At 37.6% G+C, this 24,777-nt stretch overlaps 1 protein-coding gene across 14 annotated transcripts in view; it reads right to left on the bottom strand.

Annotated features, from left to right (window-relative positions):
* TNRC6A (trinucleotide repeat containing adaptor 6A) overlaps positions 1-24,777 on the bottom strand; it is a 175,118-nt gene that overhangs the window by 37,725 nt on the left and 112,616 nt on the right. For 9 of the 14 annotated variants that reach the window (XM_081299838.1, XM_081299826.1, XM_081299833.1 and 6 more), the window contains 2 exons: positions 20,542-20,563; positions 4,057-4,485 (listed from right to left, as the gene is read on the bottom strand). The exons of 2 other annotated variants lie outside the window; for them this stretch is intronic. In XM_081299838.1, the coding sequence (XP_081155964.1) occupies positions 4,057-4,485; positions 20,542-20,563 (451 nt within the window). The remainder of the gene's footprint in view (positions 1-4,056; positions 4,486-20,541; positions 20,564-24,777) is intronic. 3 more of the 14 variants (XM_081299827.1, XM_081299828.1, XM_081299829.1) reach the window with 1 other exon arrangement.

The following is a 24,777-nucleotide window of genomic DNA, read 5'->3' as shown; positions in this document are numbered from 1 at the left end:
TTTAAGTTTGAATACTCTGAGTCTAAGGGTCCCAACTTCAGTTGAAGACATCCAGGAGAAAGACAGCCAAAATTTGGAAAGATATGCAACAATGATTCGGCAAGTAATAAAATCTGAGAGCTGGTCAAAGAAAAATGGTAAAATACAGAAGAGGAACAGAAAGGTGTGAGGAGAACGAGCTACACGGTGACCGAGGCCACACAATGAAAGACCTTCATTTAGCAAAGAGGAGGCAAATGGCAGGGGTGGGGCAATTAAGATAGAAAAGACTGCTTTTGAACTATGATTGTGATTTTTTAAAAAGTCTTGATTGGAAATTTAGAAGATCAGTGACTTTAATAAGAGCTATTTCAGTCAAGTGAGCAGGAGGTGGATTCCAGAGGATCAACGCAAATGTATGAAAGATCGCAAGCACAGACTTCAAGAACTCGGAAAAAGGAGAGATCCTGCAAGAACTCAAGAGTACAGGACTTACCAGATTGTTTTGTCAAAGAGAACAGAGACGTGAGCATGTTTATAGACCAAATGAAAGGTGAAAACTGAGAGCCGGACATATAAGTTACAAGACAGCAAAGATGTTACGCTATGCTGAAAAAAAATACAAAATGCCAGGTGCATGGACAGTATTCTAGTGATTCTCCAAAAACTTTTAAGCCATTCCAACAGATCCCCCCTCATAATTATACACATGTACTTCACTGGTTTTAAAATAATAATAATAATAATATATAAAACGCTCATGTATCCCCCCTGAAGAAATACATCCTAAATAAATAAATCCTAGTCCATAGGAAAAGACTCGCTGCCTCCTCCTCTGATTTATATCTCCTTCATTCCCTTTAGATCTCCCAGTGGTAATCAATCATGTAAATTTCCGTATTTTATTCATCCCTAAATGACATGTAATATTGTTTTATAGTCTTTGTTTTACAAAGGGATCATACTGTGAACAAACAAACAAAAATACATTCTTGGAACAACCGGCAGGAAGGTGAACATGAACTATTAGGAGACATTGTTGAATTGCTGTTATTCTTTTCCTTTAGGGGTGATTATGATATTGTCATTGTACAGGAAATCATCCTCATGCTTAGGGTAGCTACCAGGACATGTTTGCCATTTACCCTCCAATGACTCAACCATAATGAACTTGTGTGGGGAGGGATTTAACCCAGGGGCTATGCCTGAACTACATGCACCCAGCCCTTTTTTATTTTTGAGACAGGGTCTCACTAAGTTACCAAGGCTATCCTTGAACTTATGATCCTCCTGCCTCAGCCTCACAAATCACTGGGATTACAGGTGTGCGCCACCACACCAGCACATGTGTGTCTATGACACATATGAAAGAAAAAAAGAGACACTGAGTGCCCTGTGTGTATGATCCAGATGGGACTGTGCTAACAATCACTGGATCTGGGGGGAAGGTGAACTAGTGGTCACTATTCTAGTCTAACTGATTTCTCTATGGATCATGTTGGATGACAAAAAGTGAAATAGATCATTTTGGCCCAAAAGACTATTGCTGCTGTCCAGGTGGCTGAGCATATTAGTCCTCCTGAAATGCCTTATTACATGGCCCCTAATTCAGGGTTATTTGGGCTCATCAGGGCACTAAGAAGTCAACTGCAAAAAAAAGAGGTCTTAAGTCTAAGTTAAAACAATTAGGGGCTGAGGTTGTGGCTCAGCGGTAGAGCGCTTGCCTTGCACGTTTGAGACCCTGGGTTCGAACCTCGGCACCACTTAAAAATAAAATAAGTGAAATAAAGGTATTGTGCCCAACTACAACTAAAAAATAAATATCAAAAAAAAAACCAAAAACGATTAATAAGTGTTTCAAGCACAGATGCAAAATGGCAGGTCAGGACTCAACCTGCAGAGCTGTCTATTTGACCACCACAGGGTCCTAACAACAGTAAAAATGAAAAGGTGTTAAGTATTTAGCAAGGGTACAAAATCAAAACCCACTGACCACCGTCCCCATCACCCTTCCCACCATTTACTCCACTTACCTGCCAGCCCATGAAGGCATCCGTTTGTGACTTCTGATTTACAGACTATCTAATCTCATCTAGGTACAAAACTTGCTCTGTCCACACTGAATAAATGAGAAACAAATTAAGGGAAGAAAAGGAGATCTAACAAACACGGCTCCTTTTTAGCATGAAAACCTGAAATAAGTGAATTTCCATGCACCACATTCAGTAATTTAAATGCTAAATCCACTCCATTAACCATCTCTGTTCAAAAAGAGCCAAATACAAATGGATAAAAACAGTGAAGATGGTGTTCTCACAATCCTGAACTGCCTGTAGTCAACACAGAGTTCTCACCTCTCTGGGCTCACACTATTTACACTGTTTGTACACTCTTCTCCACGGACCACTTGGCTGCTTTTAGTCTGTAAGATGGCCCTCCCTGGCCTGTGACACGAGAACTAAATAAGCTATCACAGCATTTGGGTTAGAGTAAGCACCCCATGAAAATTAGCCAGGGGATCATCATTATTCGTACTGATGACTCTTCAGGAATGAGGACAGACTGGCCCCTCCGAGATTCACTGAGTCCTACTGGCCCACTCTGCAGCCAGAGTTTCCACTACCATCGTTAGAAGCACACGTAAGGGTATTTTAATGTAAATATGTGAAATATGCTGATAGACAGGAGGAGATCCACGACCTTTATTAAAGATAAAACTGCCAATCTGGTTCTTCAGGATAGGATGCCTTGGCTTCATCACCTGCATTCTCTAACCGCTTTAGCATTTAATTTCAAACTGATCCCTGCACCCTCCTGACTTCCATCTCAACCTCCACATTAATGCTGTCCACCTTATAAAGTTCTTTTAGAAACAGGCAGGATGTTTTTCCCTCTAGGGTTTTTTTGAAGACTTTCTCCTATACCCACACCTTAGGTCTTCTCATCTGAACATATGCCTACAATGCTTTTGGGTTTTTTTTGGATCCATACTCATTTTTGTTATTTCCATTTAAAAAACAGCTTTGCTCTTTTATTTTCCAAACTGAAGAAGCGCACTGGACAAGTTTCTAAATGTACTGTGCCACCTTGCTGTGTGTGTTCTTAATTATGCTATCTGCCAGCTCTCAGTAAAGCGCACTCCAGCATTTATTGTATAAATCATCTCTCCCAAGGTTTTAACGACATTTTTTCTTATGCTGATGACCAATATGTTAAACCTGATTTCCCCAATGAAATTCAAATTACTAACTGCCTACTTATTGGCATTAGGTGAAATATTTAGACCTCAAAGCAATCACAGGATTGGGTACTACTATCAACCCTAGAGATTAAGAAAGAAGGTCACAATAGCTATCTGGCCAGTCTCACACAGGTACTGCGTGACCAGGGGAGTGGGGATTAAAGATGAACTCAGGATGATAAGTTTGTATCATTCCCAATGACAATGTGCTGCTGTAAGTACCTGCGCTAGAAAATTCACATCTGTGTCCTCTTCCTCTTTACCTAACACTTCCAATATGTTGCCAAAGCACAGTACGGTGGTCATGAGCAACAGCTCTGGAATCACATCTCGGTATGGGTCCAGAACCGCTACTTATTATCCGTGAAATGCCATAATATATAGTACAATGTAGAGGGCAGCACTTGGTGTATACATAAAGTATCGTGGAGGTTGAAGTAAATAACTTCTCCTCGGGCAATGAGGAGACAGAGTAGTAAGAAAACAACATCTCACAGGGTTGTTGAAGATTAGATGCAATAATATGCATAACTGCACAGCACATGACTGGGTGGGGGAGAGAGCGCAAGTTTAGCTGGAGTCTTACAGTCTACTTTAGCTAAAAGCTTCTTGTTACAGTGGGCAGAACTTAAAGGGCGAGAAAGTCATTAAAATATTCATTTTCAAGTAGGATGGCAGGTACCTTACGGGAAACATTTTAAGATTCTCCACTTATAACTCCCTGTACAGGACTTTAAAATTAAAGCCCAGATCTGAGAAACACCAAAACAGCTGTCAATCTGTAAACTTGCTAATGATGCTAACGTTTGAGTCTTGTAAGAAGGGCCTTCTCTCACCTGACTCGGTTCTGCTGTTCTGCACCTCTCCGTTATTTTGTGGCTGCTGATTTATTACAGCACTGCTTTCTGACTGGCTGTTTAACACCTTAACAGCAGATCCCAGGTTTGCTGCTATGACAGGAAAATGCTGACCCCTCTTTAGAAGCTGCTTATGTTCCTGGTGGCGAAATCGTGGAGGTACTTCTCGAGGATACCGAGGCAAGGCCTGTGGCTGCTGCTGCTGCTGCTGCTGCTGCTGCAGTGGTGGTGGTGGCTGCTGCTGCTGCTGCGGCTGCTGCTGCTGCGGCTGCTGCTGTTGCTGCTGCTGCTGCTGATTGTTGGCTGTAGCTCGCTTGGCATTATTATTAGTGCTGGTTGCTGTGGAAGTGCCGTTATTAGAGTTGGCAGGCTGAGGCTGGCTTACACTGGGCTTTATCTGTTCTGGCACTAATCCCAACAAAAGAGAAGGGGTGGAGAAGATTAGCCAGTAAAGTACACCTTCATAGGAAGCCATCTAAATTCAAAGGCACTACAAACAACAATCCTAACAGAACAGAAGCTTTATGTGTGCAGGAATAGCCTCATTCACATGCTTGAGTTTTCTTAGAAGACATCACTGCCAGGAGTCAAATTTTATTTCCACTAACTACTTATTCAATAAAGGTATGCAGACTGTTGGCCTTCCAGACCAGGATAACGAATCATGTTCACCATCTCCTTCCCATATTACTCTGTGATCAGCAAGCAAGTACTCATACATGATCGTAGAATCTTGACTAAAATAATCAATGTGCTGCTGGGCCCAGAGGCGCAGACCTATAAGCCTAGCTACTCACTTGGGAGACGGAGGTAGGAGGATCACAAGTTTGAGGCCAACCTTGGAAACTGAGTGAGATCCTGTCTCAAAATACAAAATAAAAAGGGCTGGGGATTCAGCTCAGTGGTAGAGCACTCCTTGGTTCATTCAATCCCCAGTACTAGAAAAACAAAATACACAAAAAAACAAAAACAGAATAAATGTGCTAAATCAAGTCTGTGTCCTAAAAGAATCATTATTTTTCTGGTAACTATTCTTATTCTGCTTCATTTTTAATGTTTGTCCCTACTGTACATCTGGGGAAGAACAAAGTTATGAGAAAACCTGCTGGTTTCCTTAAAAAAAAAAAAAAAAAGGAAAATTTAACAATTTCTTATTGATAAACTATAAAGTCTCAACCAAAGACAAACTCATGATACATACATAAATACAAAGATAACAGAATGAATCTGTAAGACTAATCAAAATTGGAGAAATAATTTGGATACTGTTTTGCAAATCTGAGAAACAAACACTTGTCTATGGAGACAGCGTGGTGTATGAGCTTTGGTGCCAGGTGAACCCAGGTTTCAGTCTCACCTCTGCTTCACTAAGCTGTGGGTCTTCAGTTCAAATTGTACAAACCTACTGTCTCTAATCCCCACTGTGCAATGGGGAGGATGCTATGCCTTACACAGCTCTCCAAAGGCTAAAGGATTAATGCTTACAAAGCACAGAACATAAGACTATACAAATACTGGTTATTCTTTAAGGACTGGCACAATACAAACTTATACATTTGTAGCAGTTAAATGTTTCTGTGAAATCTGCACCTATCTTCTAGACACCAGTCAGGTAAGTGGAGTGAAACACCTCCGTGCTACTGTGAGCATACTTGAAGAAGACTCTCTGTTCCAAGGTTAAGAAGGTTCTAGTCCTGGAAACTAGCTCTACTCTCACTCCCAGGATAACCTCTGTGTCTTCTCTATAAAGTAGGGATAATCTTGGTCAAGCATCCAGTATACTGTAACCACTCAGTTAATGACAACTACTGCTGTGGCCTATGTTATTTACAAATGCCATAATGTACAGGTTGCTGTGATGTCAGCCCTGGTCACCTGTGTTGTTTACCATGGTCACCAACTTGCTCTTGCCCACCCTCAGCTCTACGCCTTCACCTTCATCGTGAACAACCTGACCTTCTATCCTCTTCCTTCTCAGAATACCTGGTAGATTCAGTCTACCAACATATTTTTTGAGATGGGGTCTTGCTAAGTTACCCAGACAGCACTTAAACCATGATCCCCCTGCCTCAGGCTCCCAAGTAGGTGAGATTATGGGTCTGAGCCACCACAACCAGTTTACTATTTTTAAATATATAATCTTAGCCCCTTATTTGCTTCAATGTGACTTTCATTTTTCAAGGAATATAAGCAAACCGCAGTCCAGATTTTTAACAGTAGAAAATCACTAACATTCTCCCTATTGCTTGGAATCCTTTCTATTCTTCCCAATGCTCACTGACAAGCCTCTTATAATGTTCCAAGCGCTTTCTGGTTCTAATAACATTGTGTATGGAGATTGTCACCCTGACAAGTTAATGTTCCCAATATATGCAATATGCAATGACGCATATTCTCCTTTGTATCTCACACATGGTAATAAGCAAATATTAGTTATCAAAAACACATTTAATAAGAATAAGGCACTAGGGGCTGGGGCTTTAGCGCAGTGTAAGGTGCTTGACTCGTATGTGTGAGGCACTGGGTTAGATCCTCAGCACCACATGAAAATAAATAAAAGACACTGTGTGAAGATACTCAATAATATTTTTTAAAAAGAATAAGGCATTAGAATATTCCAAAGTGCCTCAAAAGGAAAGGAAGACAAAGTACATGCAACTATGAAATCATGGGAAACATAAAAGCTGACCCAGGCTTTACATGCTTAGCAGTGGATCTGGCCTGGTTCCAGGCAGTTACATGTAAGTTGAAGGTGGTACAGTCAGCTGCTACTGCAACACAGCCTTGTCTGACATTTATTACTGAGAGAATGAAGCATTCTTTAAAACAAAAGCACAAAACATGGTGACAATAAATTTATACCCCCCAAAATGTGGTACTCAGAAAAGAAGGCAACAAGAAAATGATCTTTAAATATTCCAGGAATGAGAAGACAGCCTATTTGCTAGCACTGTGAAGGCATGTATAAGAACCCTAACACGAAATCCAAAGTGACCAGGAACTCGGAGCAATACCTACATCTGTCACTCAGCCACCCCATCCCCACCTCAAACTCAAATAAACGCTGCCCTTTTCAGCAGTAAAGTACCATATGGAAAACCAGGCTGAGAAAGGGACTCATTTCCGAGTCCAGAAAAACTCACTAAAACCAGCAAAGAAATTAAGACAATGTAACTACTGATCCTAAATTTTAACTACATATTCTGAAGTAGAATCCCAGATATAAAATGGGATATAATAGCTATGGATAAAGGAGAAGCTAAAAGTAGATAAAGATGGGGGATAAAGAGTCACTGGGTAACATATAAACAGTGAATAATTCTAGCTATTATATTTTGCGTAGTTAAAAAATTAAGTTAATTATAACAGTAAGCAACTAAATCATTAGGAGAAAAAATGAAAATTAGAAACTTTTCATTCAATAGACAAAGAAAATGGAATTTAAAAAATTCAAAATTGTGGTTAATTCAAAATACAAAAGATGTTAAGAATAAGCTTCAAAATACCTAAGTCACAATAAACATAAAGGAGTTAAAGTCATTTGGTAAAAGACAAAACTTCTTTAATGAGGTTAAGAAAAGAGAAACATACTTAAAGCAAATACTTTGCAAAAAGTACTCTTAAAATAATGCAGGAAGTGGGGCGGGAAGCACAGAGAAATATATACCACCAAGAAATGCTAAAAAAAAAAAAAAAGCTAAATGAAAACAGAATTAACATCAGACAAGAGAAAATTCCAAGGAGAAAAGCATTATAAAAGATATATTTTATATTAACAAAAGGAATAAGTAAAAAAATGAGCAATTAAGAACTTATCAAAGTATCGAAATATGTAAATCAAATGGAGACAAAAAAAGACAAAACAGCAAAACCATGTACCTCGACAGCAGTATCTTTTTGACAAGCACACATGAAAATCATAAAAAATCACACACACACACACACACATACACACACACACACACACACAGAGTACAGTACTAAAGAAAATATCAATATAATGCAAGAGAATAAAAATACAGGTAAAATTTCTGGACTGCAATACAATGTTATCAGAAATAACAAAATTTGCAAATAAAACTGCCTTAAATAAATCTGAGTTGAAAATAAAATAAATATGAAAACCACGGGGTTATTAAAAAAAATAACAGTAAAACACTAAATACATTTTAAGACACAGCTAAATCAATGCCCAGAGAAAAATTCACAGCCTAATTATTTCCAACAGACAAAAAAAGATAAAGCATCTAACTCAAGAAGGTAGAAAGTGAAGTAAAGAAGAAGAAAGAAGGAATCAGTAAAGATGAAAACAGAAATCAGTTGCTTTAAAGATGAACCTATAAGCCCGAGGCATGGTTATGTGGAAAATAGTTAACATTTTTAAATAAAAATGGTAAAAAAAAATCTGAAATTAAGAAATTTCCTTGTGTTCAACTCATTATCTGCTGTAAGTCTGAAAAGCTACACAGCAGACAATGATTTTCCTGAAGAGGCAGGAAACCTAAACTGATTAATTAGCATAGAAAAATGGATTTATAAAAGTTCTCATCAGGACCAGAAAATCTTTTCTGTCAATAATAATATACTTTTAAATTTACATTTTACTAGAGTAGTTTTAAGACCCATGTATCTTTCTTTACATGTTTAAACTGGTACAGAGCACAGTAAAACACATGGATACCAAGGTAACATTTTACCAGTAAGTCAAATGAAATTTTAGTAATCCCCAGCAATCGGAACAAAAAAATTAAGAGATAAAATAGTACTAGGAATGAAACAGGAAGGCAAAATTTCAAATCTAGACATCATGGAAAGACAAGAAATACTGTGTACAATTTATACAAATAAAGCAGAAAATCCAGCTAAGCTTTATGCAAAAAATAAGACAGTAAACAAACATTTTAGGCTTTGTGGACCACACAGTCTCTGTCACAACTACTCCATTCTGCCATCTTAGCACAAAAGCAACAATGAACAACAGATTAATAAATAAATTCAACTTCGTTCCAATCAAATTTCATATACAAAACCAGGTGTGGCTGTAGTTTTCTAGTCCCTGCTCTACAAAATGTAATTTACCAAAATAGGCTCACAGAAGAATAGAAGGTTTTACACTATAAGACACTGAAAAGGTCCTCCAAGATTTATCCTTCTAAGAGGCACTGGGCTGGATGACTTTAAGGGGTGCAGGGAGGTGTTAGGCAGGCAGACATACACAGAAAGAGGAGGGTGTGGGGGAACACCTTTAGGAATCCCTTACACTGCAGTAGATATGCACTGTAAAGTGCTGGTTCCTTATTTCTCCTCCACTTCACCACTGGCATCCCTAGTACCACCAAACACAGCAAGTGCACAAGATTCTGCAATACAGAACTGCCAGCATGTGCAGGACGAGGCATCCAGAGAGCAGTGGAGAGCAGTACTGAGGAGGCAACCTGTGGAGCGCCAACCTTCAAGAGGTGGAACACGGAGAGCTAGGAAAGAAGACACAAGAATGACCAAGAGGAAGAGGATGGTGACAGTGACTGGTCAGCAGACTGCTGAATGAGTCAGTAGCTGTAAATAAATCTCTGCTCCACAGAAAATCTAGCGCCAGCATGTGTGGTACCAGACAAGCTCAGCCAACATGGAAGGAAGTAGTCCTAACATTCCATTGTCTAAACACAACAGAAAAATATTTTAAAGGAATTTCACTCAAGTAAAAAACACACATACCAGTAAAAAGTTAAATTTTTACTGTTTTTTTTTTTTTTTTGGTCATGCTATGTCACAACTCACTTATTTCACAGTTTAAAGGAGCTGGGCAAAATCTGAGTTGGCCCAGAAATTTAAAAACTACTCAAAGAATTTAAACCAACATTTCTTCAACTTCAGGACCTGTATGAAACAACAAAACAACTCTATTCTACAATTAAATTATTAACTTTTGCTAAATTTTACTACTTTATAGGTTTTCCAATATTTTGTTAAAATGTCTGTAAACCCAAAATTATTCTAATATATACAGTCCATTAATTGAAAAAATACTTTGCAATTGTCTTATATTAAAATGAAAAATCAAGAATACATATATAGGACAATATCCAATTCTAAACATACCAAGTGTTAAATCTGTAAAAACACTTTTTAACCAATATTTACTTCTTTAAGCTTTGAAATAACTCTTTAAAATGTCATTTTAACCAATTTACTTCAGAAAATAATAAATGAACTTCACTTTGATTATCTACAAGTTTAATAGAAACAAAAATTTAAATATGAATCATCAATTATCTTTGATTACAACTAAGCTCCAAGAAATCATGCTTTGATGATACCTTAAACTATACATTATTGCTATCTTTCAACAATTTAAGGTTTATATAATAGCTTTCAAGCTGGGTATAGTGGCTCATACCTGTAATCCCAAGAGGGAGCCTGAGGTAGGAAGATGGTAAGTTTGAAGCCAGCACCAGCAACTTAGGGAGACCCTGTCTCAAAATTAATAATAAAAAGGGCTAGAGATGTACCTCAGTGGTAGAGCATACGTGAATTCAATTCCTAACATTAAAAGAAAAAACAACAACACACAAAAAAAAACCCTTCATTTTCACATTGGCTACACTGTAAATCTTCCAAACTACTGACTGAAATGATGGGCATAATATACAAAATACCATTTTAACACATGATTACTTTAACAGAATAAAGCCTTAAGTTGACTTCAGAAAATGAAAAACATGCAGATTTGAATTTCAATTATTGAAAGAACTGAAAAAGTTAAGACTACCAGCTGAAGATGTTTATATCTATATATCTACAGAACATACAGTGCCTTTAAATACTTCTTTTGGCAAACTTTAAATTTAATAGAAGTACTATTTCTAATCTCAATTTGGATCACTGTCTGGAAAATAAAATCAATCAGGTTAGTCTCTGAAGACAAACTGGCATGAAAGCTCTTAAGAAAATGTTACTCTCACCTAAAATCAACTATTTAGAATTTTCCTAAGTATTTTTCTTTTATTATGTTTAGAAAAAATTTTGTCTTCTCAGCAAATGAAATTAGGCATTATCAACCAAATAAAAAGTATATTAAAACCATTCACTAATAATTAGAAATTTAGATGTTCAAAAATTATAGGGCTGCGATTGTGGCTCAGCAGAAGAGCGCTTGCCTAGCATGTGCGAAGCCTGGGTTTGCTCCTCAGCACCACATAAAAACAAATAAATAAAATAAAGGTATTAAGTCCAACTACAACTAAAAAAAATATATATATATATTTAAAAAAATTAAAGGACAAAATTTCTACCTGTTAAATAACTACGCTAAACGCCACAGGCTTGATGCTTAAAAACTCTTAAAGTACAATTATTCTAATTATATTTTTATAAATGTCATCTATAAACATTCTTTAAAATCTTTATTGTTTTATGCTTTTAAGAGCCTCAAAATAAAATCCTTGTAGACGAAAGAAAAGTTAACATGCAACAAATTAGCATATTTCAAGTTTAACCATGTATCAGGCAACATCATCACATCTTTCTGTCTTCTCTGTTAATATTTCTAAATGTGATTGATTGTTCATTCTTTAATCCTAAACTTGCAAATCAATTATTCTAGCTGCTCCACTAACATAATAAGGTAGCTTTCAATAATGTGCACATTTAAAAAGCTGTCTAATGACAGAGGAAGAGCAGACAAGTTTGGGTGAGAACGATTCTTGCAGCTTTCTGATGAACAGCAGCAACACTATCTTACTGGGGCACAGATTTTCAAAAGACACAAACTTGATGAGAACTTCAAGGTAGATTAGAAAATTCTCTATGGTAAGACATTCCAAAGAAAGGTGTTTCCAATTTCTGTTTCTTTCCCACTCTGCAGCTTTCAGTAGGAAATGCAGGGAAAGCGCACTGTCATTGTACTGCTCTATTTCTCCAGTATTTGAGGCCCAATAACTTGAATTCCATCTCCTTCTATTTTAAGGAGGGTCAGAAGGGAAAAGCACCAGCTTGTTGAACAATGCAAAAAGCAGTTTTATTCAATTAAGATCAGTTTGTAAATAAAATTTATTTAAACGCAAACAACATACTACTATAAAAATCATCTTCTTGCTCATTCGTAAGTATACTGAGTGACTTATATACATTCCCTGGCATATATTAACTCTAGTCAGTTCTGGAATGCATAAGGCTACAGAGGGCAATCTGGCTTTTAAGCTGATACAGCTTAAGATGCAATACTAAAATTTTTACTGAGAATAAATGGCTATAATTTGAAGTCACCAACAGAAAATCTGGAAAAAACACTAAATGCCTGCCAATCCACTAACTCCCCTTAATTCTTAGTAAGTAGTTTGAATTAAATGGCTCTTTGAAAAATAAGATTTAAAAACTTATATGAAATATAACGAACTTTTAAATACAGGCACAAGGAAATCTTATTTCTGTTGAAAAGTTGTAAGGAAAAATACCAAACAGCAAGATAGCATAGAACAATCAGTTCAAAATTAGATATCAAAAGTAAAAATAAATACAAAATTGCATTCATTTAGTTTTAATTCACCTCACAAACTACAAAAATATGATGTATACATTTTTCTGTGTTTTAGGAAAACACCGGTTCTGCTCCCTCAAGGGACTCTTATCACCCTATCCAAATCCCCCCACACCCCACTTGAATTACCAACACAAAGAGAAATAAATCATCTGTCTTGATACAATTCTCCAGGTGTAGATCACTCAAGATCTCCCTGAGGGGCTGGGGTTGTGGCTCAGTGGTAGAGCACTGGCCTTGCATGTGCGAGACCCTGGGTTCGATCCTCAACACAATATAAAAATAAATAAATAAAATAAAGGTATTGTGTTAAAAAAAAAAAAAAGGTCACCCTGAGTTTCTTCATTAGTGTAACTCAGGATGAAACCACTGTATTAGTGAATTTTCCTCTTCAGCAAAATGAGCAAGTTGTATCTGTTCCAAAGTATAGGATCTTCTTTTAAAGATGGAGGACACCCACAATGTTTATAATATAGCACCTCTAAAACCTGTATTTAATCTACTCATTGAATCTTATCCAAATCTAAGATTCAGAAAAGTGAGACAAACAAAGATTTGCTAATCTGAATCTATTTTTAAAGCAAATATCACATGGGGGGTTTCATTGTCTAAGAAACTTTGGAAAAGTGTCCTAGAAGATAATGTAGCAACATCTAGAAAGCTCTGGCTTCCATTTGAGACTCAAAAGAAAGTAAATAAAAAAGTGAATAATTAAAAAAAGATAGCACTGAAAAATTCAGCTAGAAGTTAGTAGCAGAACACCATAAAAATCTCAGAGCTGGGACAGGTGGCATATGCCTGTAATCCCAGCAGCTGGGGGGGTTGAGACAGCAGATCAAGAGTTCAAAGCCAGCCTCAGCAAAAAAGGGAGACACTAAGCAACTCAGTGAGACTCTGTCTCTAAATAAAATGCAAAATTAGGCTGGGGATATGGCTCAGTGGTCGAGTGCCCCTGAGTTCAATCCTTGGTATCCCCCCCCCAACTGAAAAAAGCCTCAAACAGAAATATTTTTTTAATTCAAAGGAAAGTCCCAAAGTTAGAGATAATAAAGGAATTATCTTAAATCACTGAAGATCTGAATTATTTAAGAAATACAGGATGATGCTGGGCGAGCATGTCTATAATCCCAGCAGCTCAGGAGAGTGAAGCAGGAGGGTTTTGAGTTCTACAAAACCTCAGCAAATTATTGAGGCCCAACTCGATTAAGCAAGAATAAAAAGCACTGGGAATGTGGCTCAGTGGTTAAATGCCTTTGGGTTCAATAGGAAGGAAGGAAGGAAGGAAGGAAGGAAGGAAGGGAGGGAGGGAGGGAGGGAGGGAGGAAGGGAGGGAGGGAGGGAGGGAGGGAGGGGAAACAAGTGGTTATTTTTTTAATTATAAAAAATATTCTATATCGATGCATAAATGCATTCTACTGTCATGTATAACTAAAACAAAAAATTATAAATATTCTATATAAAAATAAAATTTGAAACACTGTCTAAAAACGCTTTCAGAAAATAAACGTCCGAATCAAAAGTATTTTCTACATCTGGATAAATGGTGGGATTTTATTCACATCAAATGAGTTTAGAAGATAAAAATTTAAAAATTGGCAAGATTGGGCTGGGATTGTGGCTCAGTGGTAGAGCACTCGCCTAGTACAGGCGGGACCCGGGTTCGATCCTCAGCACCACATAAAAATAAAGGCATTGTGTTGTGTCCATCTACACCTAAAAAAATTGGCAAGACTGACAAAATACAATTATTCTGTGAAGAGATATATATTTTATATTTTCAAATGTGTGTGTATTCCAAATTAAAATGCAAACTTTTGGAAAAAAATTGTCTTTTGGAACAAATGAAAGGGATCCATTCTCTTTCCTCCCATTTGTCACCTCACTTTCCCTAAACCAAAGGGAAGAGCTCTATACTGTTTAAGAATATCAGCCCTAACTTAGGAAAGCATTCAACACAGTCACTGAAGTTTAGAACTAGAGACCAAGCTATTAGGATAAGTTACACAATTCTCCTTTCTTCCTTTTGAACATGTATTTGCAACTTCTGCGAATGTATTCCATATAGGGCCTGGCACTGGGCAAAATACAGATATCCTACCTGATACCTCATCCTCGAAACGATTTCAGACATATGATAGTCTATAATGCTGAAAATCCTCGCATCAAAAACACTACATGAAACATTAATGAGGTTATAGGATGAGCTCATGTAAATTGTGAACAAATACCAGATAAAACACCAGTTTTTCTCTACCAGATTCATAGAGATATTCCACCCTGTTCTCATGCTTAGATGTATTCCTTGTACCAAGGCGGAGACGCTGCACTGTGGTTCACTCTTCCCAGGTTCATTCTACTTTATTTTGTTTGTTTATTTATATGCGGTGCTGAGGGTTGAACCCAGTGCCTCACACATGCCGGACAAGCACTCTACCACTGAGCCACAACCCACCCTGCCCTCTACTTTAATGGGAGGAAAAAGCAAATCCTATTTGGGTGGGAGGGAACCCTGAAGTGGCTGGAGAAACTGAGAGCATGCTGCGCAGAGAGCTGTGAGACAGCAAGGACCCCGCAGCTCCACAGGGGGATTAAATCTGCTAAGTGCCAGGCGTTAGATCCCTTATCTCTTCATCCTCACCATAATTCTATGCATTTAAAACATTAACCTTTTATAGACAGGCAACTAAGGCTCAGAAGATGCCTGCCCAGGCACAAACATCTGGCAATCAGAACTAAATCTAAAACCAATCTGACCCCCAAACAAATGTTCCTTCTAGAATATATCAAGTTTCATCTTAACTGTATGAGTAAAAACAAATTCCCTAAAAACAGGGAAATTATTTCACAGCCATTAAAACTGATTTATTAAGACTAAAACCTGAATGCATGCTCAATGAGTTATTAAAGGAAAAGATAGTGGGACAGAATGCAACCCAGGTCTGTGTGTTGTTCATTTTCCACTGGGCCAGCCATAGCTGTAGATTTTACCCCAAATGCTGCTGCCTGAAAGCAGCAATTCAAGAATTTCTATCAGTATACATAAAAATGAGATATCTATTACACACTCCAGGCCTATGATTTATTTTTTCTAGATGTCATTTCATTCCCCAAACATTTAGATGGTCTGAATCATCTCCTTTTAAGAGAGACAAACTGAATTTAAAAGTTAAGGAACTTGCCCAAGACACAGAAATAAGCACTGAAAAGGTAACAATTAAACTCAAGTCTATCTAACTCAGAAGCCTGGACTTCTAACAATTATAACTTGTTTGTGTTAAAATTCCAGGATTATCTTTAGTGGTTGATTCAGTGTCTTATGTCTCCAGCCAAATCTGCTGTCTCTAGGCTGTGTTTCATCAAATACATTCTCTCATGGTTACTACACTGGGAAAAGACTCATGCAGCATGCTTTTTCTCGTTTTGAGAGATAGACCATACTTTCATTAGAATTAAAAGAATACAAAAATACAAACCAAACACAGATAAACAAATTATGGCTTAGTATTCTGTCCTAGCCTAGAGGATTTGTAAAACTGATTGTAACTGAAAAGGCTACTTCTAACTCTTGCTAATCCATCCTGGATTCTCTACTAAAATTGGAACCAGAAGGCTGCCGATTTGTTTTCTTTGAAACAAGGGAAGACCTAATGACTGCCAATGTAGCATCTCAGCCCAGGACACAATTCCTCAGACTCCCACAGATTTCTAATTACCATGGGCTCTTTCCCCTTAGTCCCTAACCCTAAGGAGAAAATTATGAACAGTTAACGACTTAACTACTTTGTCTTTCTCCTTTTTACTTCCTGCTGCTTTGTCTTGCTCAGTCTTATCACAGACAGCTGAAGTATGAAATTTTTCATTTCTACCAATTTTAAATCTAGTAGTATTATAAGCAAAACCATCTACATTTGCTAGAAACAAAGATTTTTGTCTAAAGCTAAAAGGAATCCTCAGCATTTTCCACAACCTTATTCAGTGCACAAATCTAGATTTACATGTATAAATCTATGTATTGTCTTTTCTTAATTAAGAGGAAAGGAAAATGGTGACTTTGATATACCTAAAAATAATAATTTCATTGACTATTCCCCATGGAAGTAGAAGGATATTTCCCCCATCATGTTAGTACAGGGCTATAAATATTATTTGTTTCATACCTCAAAGACAACTTCTACAGGAAGAAAAACATCTGTTATTAGTAAAGCCCTAGTTAGTCATAACCTCTGCTTCCATTTAAAAAAAAAATAAGCAATACAAGTTTGTTTTTAAATTATCTCATAAAGTTAAAGTACTATCACGGCATATTAGGGATCAAACCCTAGTCTAAGTAATATCACTGAATACCAGCCTACAACACAAACAACATGATTTCTACTATGCAGACAGTAGACAAAAACACTGAACTAAACCCCAGTTCTAACAGGAGACCCTCCCACCTGTGTAACATCAAGTTATGGGTGCTCTGCAGGGAGGAGCATCTCAGAGTCTGAGGTGACCAGGCTTTGTCACTAAGAAACTTAAGATCTAACTGGCTCTCAAAAAATTGAAAAACAGCCAGGTGCAGTGGTACACTTTAGTAATCCCAGCAATTTAGGAGGCACAGATGGCAGGATCACAAGTTCAAGGCCAGTCACAGCAACTGTGACCCTGTCTTAAAAAATAAAGAGTTTAGGATACAGTTCAGTGGTAAAGTGTTCCTGGGTTAAATCCCAAGTACCACCCTTGAATAAATAAATAAAAATAAAAAACAGAACCACCCTCTGACCTAGCAGTCCCTCTTCTGGACATCCACCAAAGAAAGTGAAGTGAACCGGCACCTTACGGAAGCACCCGTGCTCCCAGCTCACTGCAGCATTTCTCCCAGGAGCCACAGTAGGGAGCAACCTGGGGTCTGTTGACAATTAAGAGAAACTGTGGCGTACTCATACAGTGGAATCTTTTTCACCATTAAAAAAAAAGATCTTGCTATTTGCGACAACAGGGATGAACCTGAAGGACATTTAGAATAGAGAGCAGAACAGGTGTGACCCTGGGCAGGACGGGGGGGCACGTGGAGATGCAAGCCAAGGGCATGAAGCTGCGGTTCCTTGGATAAACGAGTGTGCAGCTATCATATAGAACAGGGACCAGTGCTAACAATCTTACAATATACGCTGGAAATTTGCTAAAACATAATTTCAGGTTCTCTTAACACCAAAAATATATAAAGACAACTATGTGGGATGATAAATCTGTTATCTTGCTTGACTGTAGTATTCATTTCTCTATGTGTATTTATATCAAAAACAGCAGCACTGTGTGGGCCAAAACCCATAGACATCACATAGACACAAACACAGCACAAAAATAAAACAACACATTTTTATGAATTAAAAAAAAAGTGACTAATTATGAAGGGAGCAAAACAACATGATGAATTTGCAAGTGACTTTCATATACTCAGCCCAACATTTCCACAGAGTTGTGGAAAATCTAAAAACAAGAAGACCTGAATATTGTTCAGATTTTATGTAAGGATGTAAAAGGATGCTTTATATTTGGAAAGATATAAACAGTAGCTACTCAAAAATTATGCTGGAGAAACAGATACACATGGGTCAGCCAACAGTCTAAGATAGGATACAGTCAAGTGCCCAAATTTAAGATGTGTCATAAGACCCTAAGAAACTGGAGAGGGAAAGATCAACGGTAGGTGGAGTGACCCATTAGGAGATGAACTTAGAGGTTCAGAAAACCTAAAAGGCATGATGAAGACATCCTTGCTTGAGAAACTGAATCAAAAAGAAAACAAGAATAAACATCAAGGAGATTAAAAATACTCTGAAAAGTACAAAGGAGTGGTAGAGAAACAGGTTTAGACCACAGGAGTTCAGATCAAAAGAAGCCCTTAAAAGCCAAGCAGGGCGGTTTGGTCTTGAAGCAGGAAAAACTAAGGACAAATTAATATTCCAAAACGGACAGATGGGCTGAGGAAAGTGGAATTTTAGGAAAATTAATTTGGCAACGTTCCTCCCTATATTCTATATCCCTTAAACATCTGGATTCAAAGTCGCAGTCTCAGCTGTAATACCTCTCCTTTTTGCAACAGCTGCCAATTCTGTCAGTCACACTTCACACATCTCTCATCCTCCTTTTACTCCCACTGTCAAGATCCCAGTTCAAGCCCACACTGCCCTCTCTATTCCTCGTCTTCCCTATCTGTTCTTATTTCTATTGGTGACACTGGGAATTACTGACAAAGACATTCCTAAAGAACAGCTTATGATCACGACACTCTCGATGAAACTCCTCAGCTGGTTCTCTGCTCCTTGAGCAGCATCAAGCCCATGGATCCCTGCCACCTCCAGGCCTACGTGCTGTCACTGCCCTGGATACCTCTATGTTAGAGACTCAAACTGCATGGTCTTTTCCACCTCCCTCTTCTGCCCAGAATGCATTTCTTCTCTAGCTCTCTCTTTTAAATCCTTACCTACTGACAGCTGAACAGGCTATTTGGAGGTGGGGCCCAATTAGGAAGTAGGCCACTGGAAGTACAAATTTGAAGTCTATCTTGTCCCTGATCCCCTCAGCCTTGCATGTCTCCTCCCTCTCTCCAACCCAACTCTGTTTCTTGGTTGCCAGAGTTGAGCATCCTTCCTCTGTCACACCCTTCCATCATGATGTCCTGCCCAACAGTGCATCAAGAGCAGCTAACCATGGTCTGAAATCTCTGAAACCATAAGGCAAGGTAACTCTTTCCTCCTTTAAGTTGGTATTTTATTACACTGACAAAAAGCTAACACAATATAAACGGTGTTCGAGGCCTTCTTCGACCTGACCCCTATCTGTCTCTTCACCCTCAACTCTCCTGACTACCTGCTAGGTAGTTAATTCTCCAGGAGTACTACCACTGCATATAACATCATAGTATTTTTTTCTCAGTGGTTTGAATGATGCTGATCCCTTTGTCATTTTATTGTGACTAGCTAGTTCATATTATGAGATTCCTAATCTCAAGGAGATCTGCTTTAACCCTTGTGTTAGGTTAATTATCACTACTCTGTGCTTCTGGATAACTTGATTAGCCAAATCATATTATACGCTTAACTATGACTGTACACTGTACCCTTTCTCCAGTAAAGTATAAGCTACATTTGTTTTTATTCACTCTTATACAATTGCACCCAATAAATGTTACCTTAACTAATGTTGACCTCAAATAAAGACAGGCAATACTGTGAATGAATATACTAATGAAATGCAGAGACCACATTTCTGGTACAGCTAAAGATGACAATTGATAACACTGAGGTCTAACAAGTTCAGTCTCTGTGAGCCTTACACCTTTCATCACCAAGCAGTCAGCTTCTGGGAGGGTGGAGGACTCCTGATTCAGGGTCTGAGGAATTAGGCTCCTGTTTCCTTCTCACCCTCATGTCTTCTGCTTAGGGTGTACTGGGTGCTGCTGGACCTGGTTCAACGACCATAAGGTTAGCAATATTATTGTGTTAATGTAGAGATGAATGTCACTATTGTGTCTTCTAGAAGGAGTAGGGGGCAACATTATAACAGAGAACAAGGAATAAAGCAGGCAGAACCCCAAGGGATGGAGTGGGATCCTAGAGGTAGCTCCATCCCAAAGACCTTTAGATGGAAGACTTAAGGAAAACTACATGTGGCCAAAGACCCAGAACAAGGGGGTATGTTCGAAAGCAGTGTTCATCTAAGAGACAGCTTAAATGGTAGTACATTCTAAAAGTGGTAATATACACCACGATAAAGCATAAAATCCAAAGGATGACTCCACAGTAAAGTCACTGAAGAAGTCTGTTCCCACCCCTGTTTTTTTCACTCTTCTCTCCCATCCTGGAGGTGAATAAAAATGCATATCAACAATCTTGCTTTAGTGGGGGTCAGGGGGGAGAATAAAAAAATAGCTTTAAACGTACCTTTGATTTTTTGTTCAGTGGCCTAAAATAAAAACAAACAAACAAAAAACAATGTAAATATGAAACTGAAAGAAATGGATTGTTATGATAAAATGCTCATATATTACTGTTATATAAAACATATACACTTTTATTTAAAAAGGGAATTTGTCACTTAGATGAATTGCACGGGAAAAGATATGCAAAGAAAGCATGCTTTTCCCATCGATGTGCCCCATTGTCCCCGATACTACTATGTTTATTAAAAAAAAAGGAAAAAAAATGTAACATTTCTTTACACATAAAGCATAGACAACACTGTATTACCATATTTAATTTTTAAAATGGGAGCTGCACTTTTCTCGTCATTTAGTTTAAAAATGTTTTTTTATGTAATTTTCACCTTCTCACATAATGGATTTAATAGACCTCTGCATGTTTAAATGGCTTCAAAATTTGTTACAAATGATAAAAGACAAATTAAGTTTTAAGAAAAGCTGCATATAATCACTTTGGCCAAACTAGTAATAAATTTAATTCCTGCAGGGTAAGCTACAATTACAGTCAAACACAGTCAACTTTTAAGTTATTTGTGAGTGGGAAAATCTTCAAAAACTAATGTCACTTCTGATACATCTGACAATTCACTAAAATTACTGTGATCAGAAGCTGAACTGACATGAACTCTGCTCTCACTACTTTCTAACCCTGCTCCTACACCAGGACGAAGGAGGGAGAGCAGGTTGCCTTGGGGTGCCTAGCCCAAACTTCCAAGGGCCTCCAGAACTTAGACAGAGGGTCCCAGGCAAAAATCAACCTTTTCATAAGACCAATTGTATAGGAGACACAAGAAGAGGCAGGCAGATGAGGAAAGACTGAGTAATTGGTAACTCGATAGCCAGGAATGATTTCTAAATGAAGACAAGCTAGTCATGGGGCATGGCAATTCATTTTGCTTAGTCATATTAAATTATTAAATTACCAAAAATTCCATTTTAATTAATATAATTATAGATACATATGGTAAAAACTGTAATAATTATTCTAATATTGAAGCCACACTAAATATTAATCTTTCCCTGGGGGCTGACCCTAGACACTGAAATGCTTCATAAAGTTTTAAAACATCACAGATTCATAAAATAATGGAGGCCCATCTTTTGCTCTATGAATAAAAATTAAAAGGAAAAAAACTGATGAGAGGACAATTTCAAAAGATCAGTCAACTAGCTTGACAACAGTTGATTTATTTCTGGGAAAAGTCATTTTTTAAAACCTGACAATAGGAAAAAACAAATATTCTTAGAATTTAGTAAGAACACTTTTAAGTATTAGAAGTATCATGTCAAATAATATGATACATAATTTTCTGAAGCTAAAGAATTAGTATAAAAATTGTATAGCATGTCAAAAACTTAAAAAACAAACAAACAAAAAAACCTAAACTGGTCTCTTCCAAAGGAAACTAAATTGCAAGACATAAAAACCATGACCACATTGTTAAAATCCAAGACATACAGTGATGCTCCTCTAAGTCTCACAACATAAAGGTCATGTGCCAGCAACTCCTTTGGAAAAACTCCTCAATATTGCCACCAGAACAATGGTCAGCCTCATGTAATAGCCTCTCATCTATGGAGAATGGCACTGAAGAGATGTCCCTCGGACAGTGGCTTAATATAAACAAGGAATGTAAGTAATAGAAACCAACAGCACCTGATTAGGGGAAGGGAACTAATAAGAGCTCTACTTCTATGAAGTAAATTTTTGTGGGATGATCTATTAAAATGAGAATTTTCCCAAATGGGCTCAGTGAATTTAGTAGCAATTTTCTGCACTGTTCAAAACTAACCACCAGTCACATGTGGCTATTGACCACTGAAATGTGGCTAGTCTAAATTGAGACATGCAAAATGCATACCGGATTTCTAATATTTAGATTTTTTTTTTTTTTTTTTGCAGTGCTAGGATCGAACCCAGGGCCTTGTGCATGTAAGGCAAGCACTCTACCAACTGAGCTATGTCCCCAGCCCCCTAAAATTTAATATTTTTAAAAGAATATAAAATATATCTTTGGTGGTATTTTGGTTCTTTGGGGTTCCAGAAAATGTTAAAATATCTTCATTTTGTTTTAAAATGACCTTGTCATTTAAACCTCTGGGTCTCAGTTTCCTAGTCCCTCCAATGGAAAAAATAATTGTCCTGTCACTATACCTTTCAGGGCTACTGTGAGGGTTAAACAATAAAGTATGAAAGGTCTTTTTTGGAAAACAAAACACTACATATTATTTAAATGGGAGGCATCATTGTAGATCTTCCTGCACAAGAAAGTTAAAAGGTTCTGGCAAACCTATAAGCAACTGTGATTTCCATTTTTAATGTTTTTTTCTTAAGAAAATCTGAGCTGATTCCATAATCAATTATCACAACTGCCCCGATTCATTAAAGGCAGCATCAGACAAGTGGCTGGGTGCTCTGACAGCTCTGCACTGCTTTCCCAACTCCCCAATCCTAAACATACTTCAGTTGTTAAAAGCCTATGTCTGAAGCCAGATTGCCTGGCTTTGAAACCTGGCTCTATTGCTTATACTATGTGAACTTAGTCAAGTCAGTTAACTTCTCTAAAACTTGTTTTCCTCATACACACAACAAGGGCAAAACGGCCCACCTCAAGATTTTGCCTTGAGGCTGAAGGCATGCGACTCAGACAGCGCCTGGCCTACAGAAAACATCTGCTAGAAGCTGCTCCTTCTGTCATCAGCCCTACCTGCCCCTTCTTAGGCTCAGTCTTTCCTCCTGCATTTGGGATAAACTAACCCTACAGTCATTACCAGTCCCCCGCTCTTGTCTTCCCATTTTTCTAACCCTTTACAAAGTCTCAGCAGTGTGAGAATGAAGACCTGATCTAGTTCAATTCACATGTACTGCATGGGATAATGACTGATGAGCAAGCTTCCCTGTGATTCAGCAGACAGCACCCAGTCAAGGACGCAGGTCTAACAAATAAAATGAGTTTTTAAAAATGAGGGAGGAAAAAAGAGTAATGTGGAATCAGGGCAGGACTGTAAGAGAGCATTTAACTGCCCCAAGTGAGTGCACAGCTCTAGCCTGGTCATGTCATCACCAAGGTTACCAAGAAAAGGTACTTATTAGACTGCTTAATTGACCCCCCTCCCAAAAGGGGAGTGAGGTTTTCTAAAACCTAAGTCTCATTTAAACCTGACTTTAGGTCCACATTAGTCAATAAAGCCTATAAAAATCCCCTTAGATCTTAACACAGTAACAACAAAAAAAACCCCATGAATGGTGAAACATTCTGACACTAAAAGATCCCAATTTGCACTGTTGCTTCCCCCAGCCCTCAACCATTATGTGCTTTCCAGGAACTACAATTACGAGCTTCAAGTAAAGGTTAGACTAAATTATCCCTTTGTAATTACCTTATTTTCAACCTCCTTTTTCCACATTACAGTTCCCTTAAGATCCCTCCAAGAATTTTTCTCTAAAGACAGAACTTGGAGGGAGAGGCACGGTAACCTGCTGCTACTGTTCTTGTACCCCTGGCCCCTAAAGTATGAAAACTGCATTCCCATGTTCTAGCTGATTATTGTCTAAGAATCAGAAAATAAGAAAATAGCCCTAATTCTTAGATGTGAGGGATAACTTTTTTTTTAGGAAATAAAAAATTTTTTTAAATATAAAGAAATTACAAAACAAAGTCATACAACCATTGATCTTCATAGTAATTAAGAGATTAGGACTGAAATACAATAAAAATCATCCAATTGTTAATAAAATCTCTTTAGAGAAAAAACAAATATTCAAATTTATACTTAAACAATAAACAAAAAAAGAAAAATTCTCATGGTAAAAATACTGTAGTGAGTCTTGTAGGTGTCTAATTGTTTATCAAAGAAGTTGTGTTACCTGGTTTTCATTTAAAATAGAAAATAACCCACGGTATGAATTTAAACTTCTTTAAAAGACCAATAGTGGCTATTAGGAATAGTCAAATCTACATATTTTCTCTATTCATGGCATAAGGGCCTATTTTATAATGTTATAAAAATTATTGTAATATATTATTTCCCAATTTTAAAGTTCAGGATAATATTCTGCATCAGAAGAATACAGCCATGGCACTGGGTTTTGAAAAAAAGCCCCAGCTGGAGGGATCAGAGGACTTCCATTCTATTCCTGGTTCTGTCACCATTATAAAATCAAGGTCAGCCACTTAATTTTTAGGTTCCTTATATT

This window comes from Spermophilus citellus, assembly GCF_964194105.1.
Source record: "Spermophilus citellus genome assembly, chromosome: 6".
Taxonomy (NCBI): domain Eukaryota; kingdom Metazoa; phylum Chordata; class Mammalia; order Rodentia; family Sciuridae; genus Spermophilus; species Spermophilus citellus.
The sequence above is the reverse complement of the archived record's forward strand: the minus strand, read 5'-3'. Positions and strand labels throughout refer to the sequence as shown.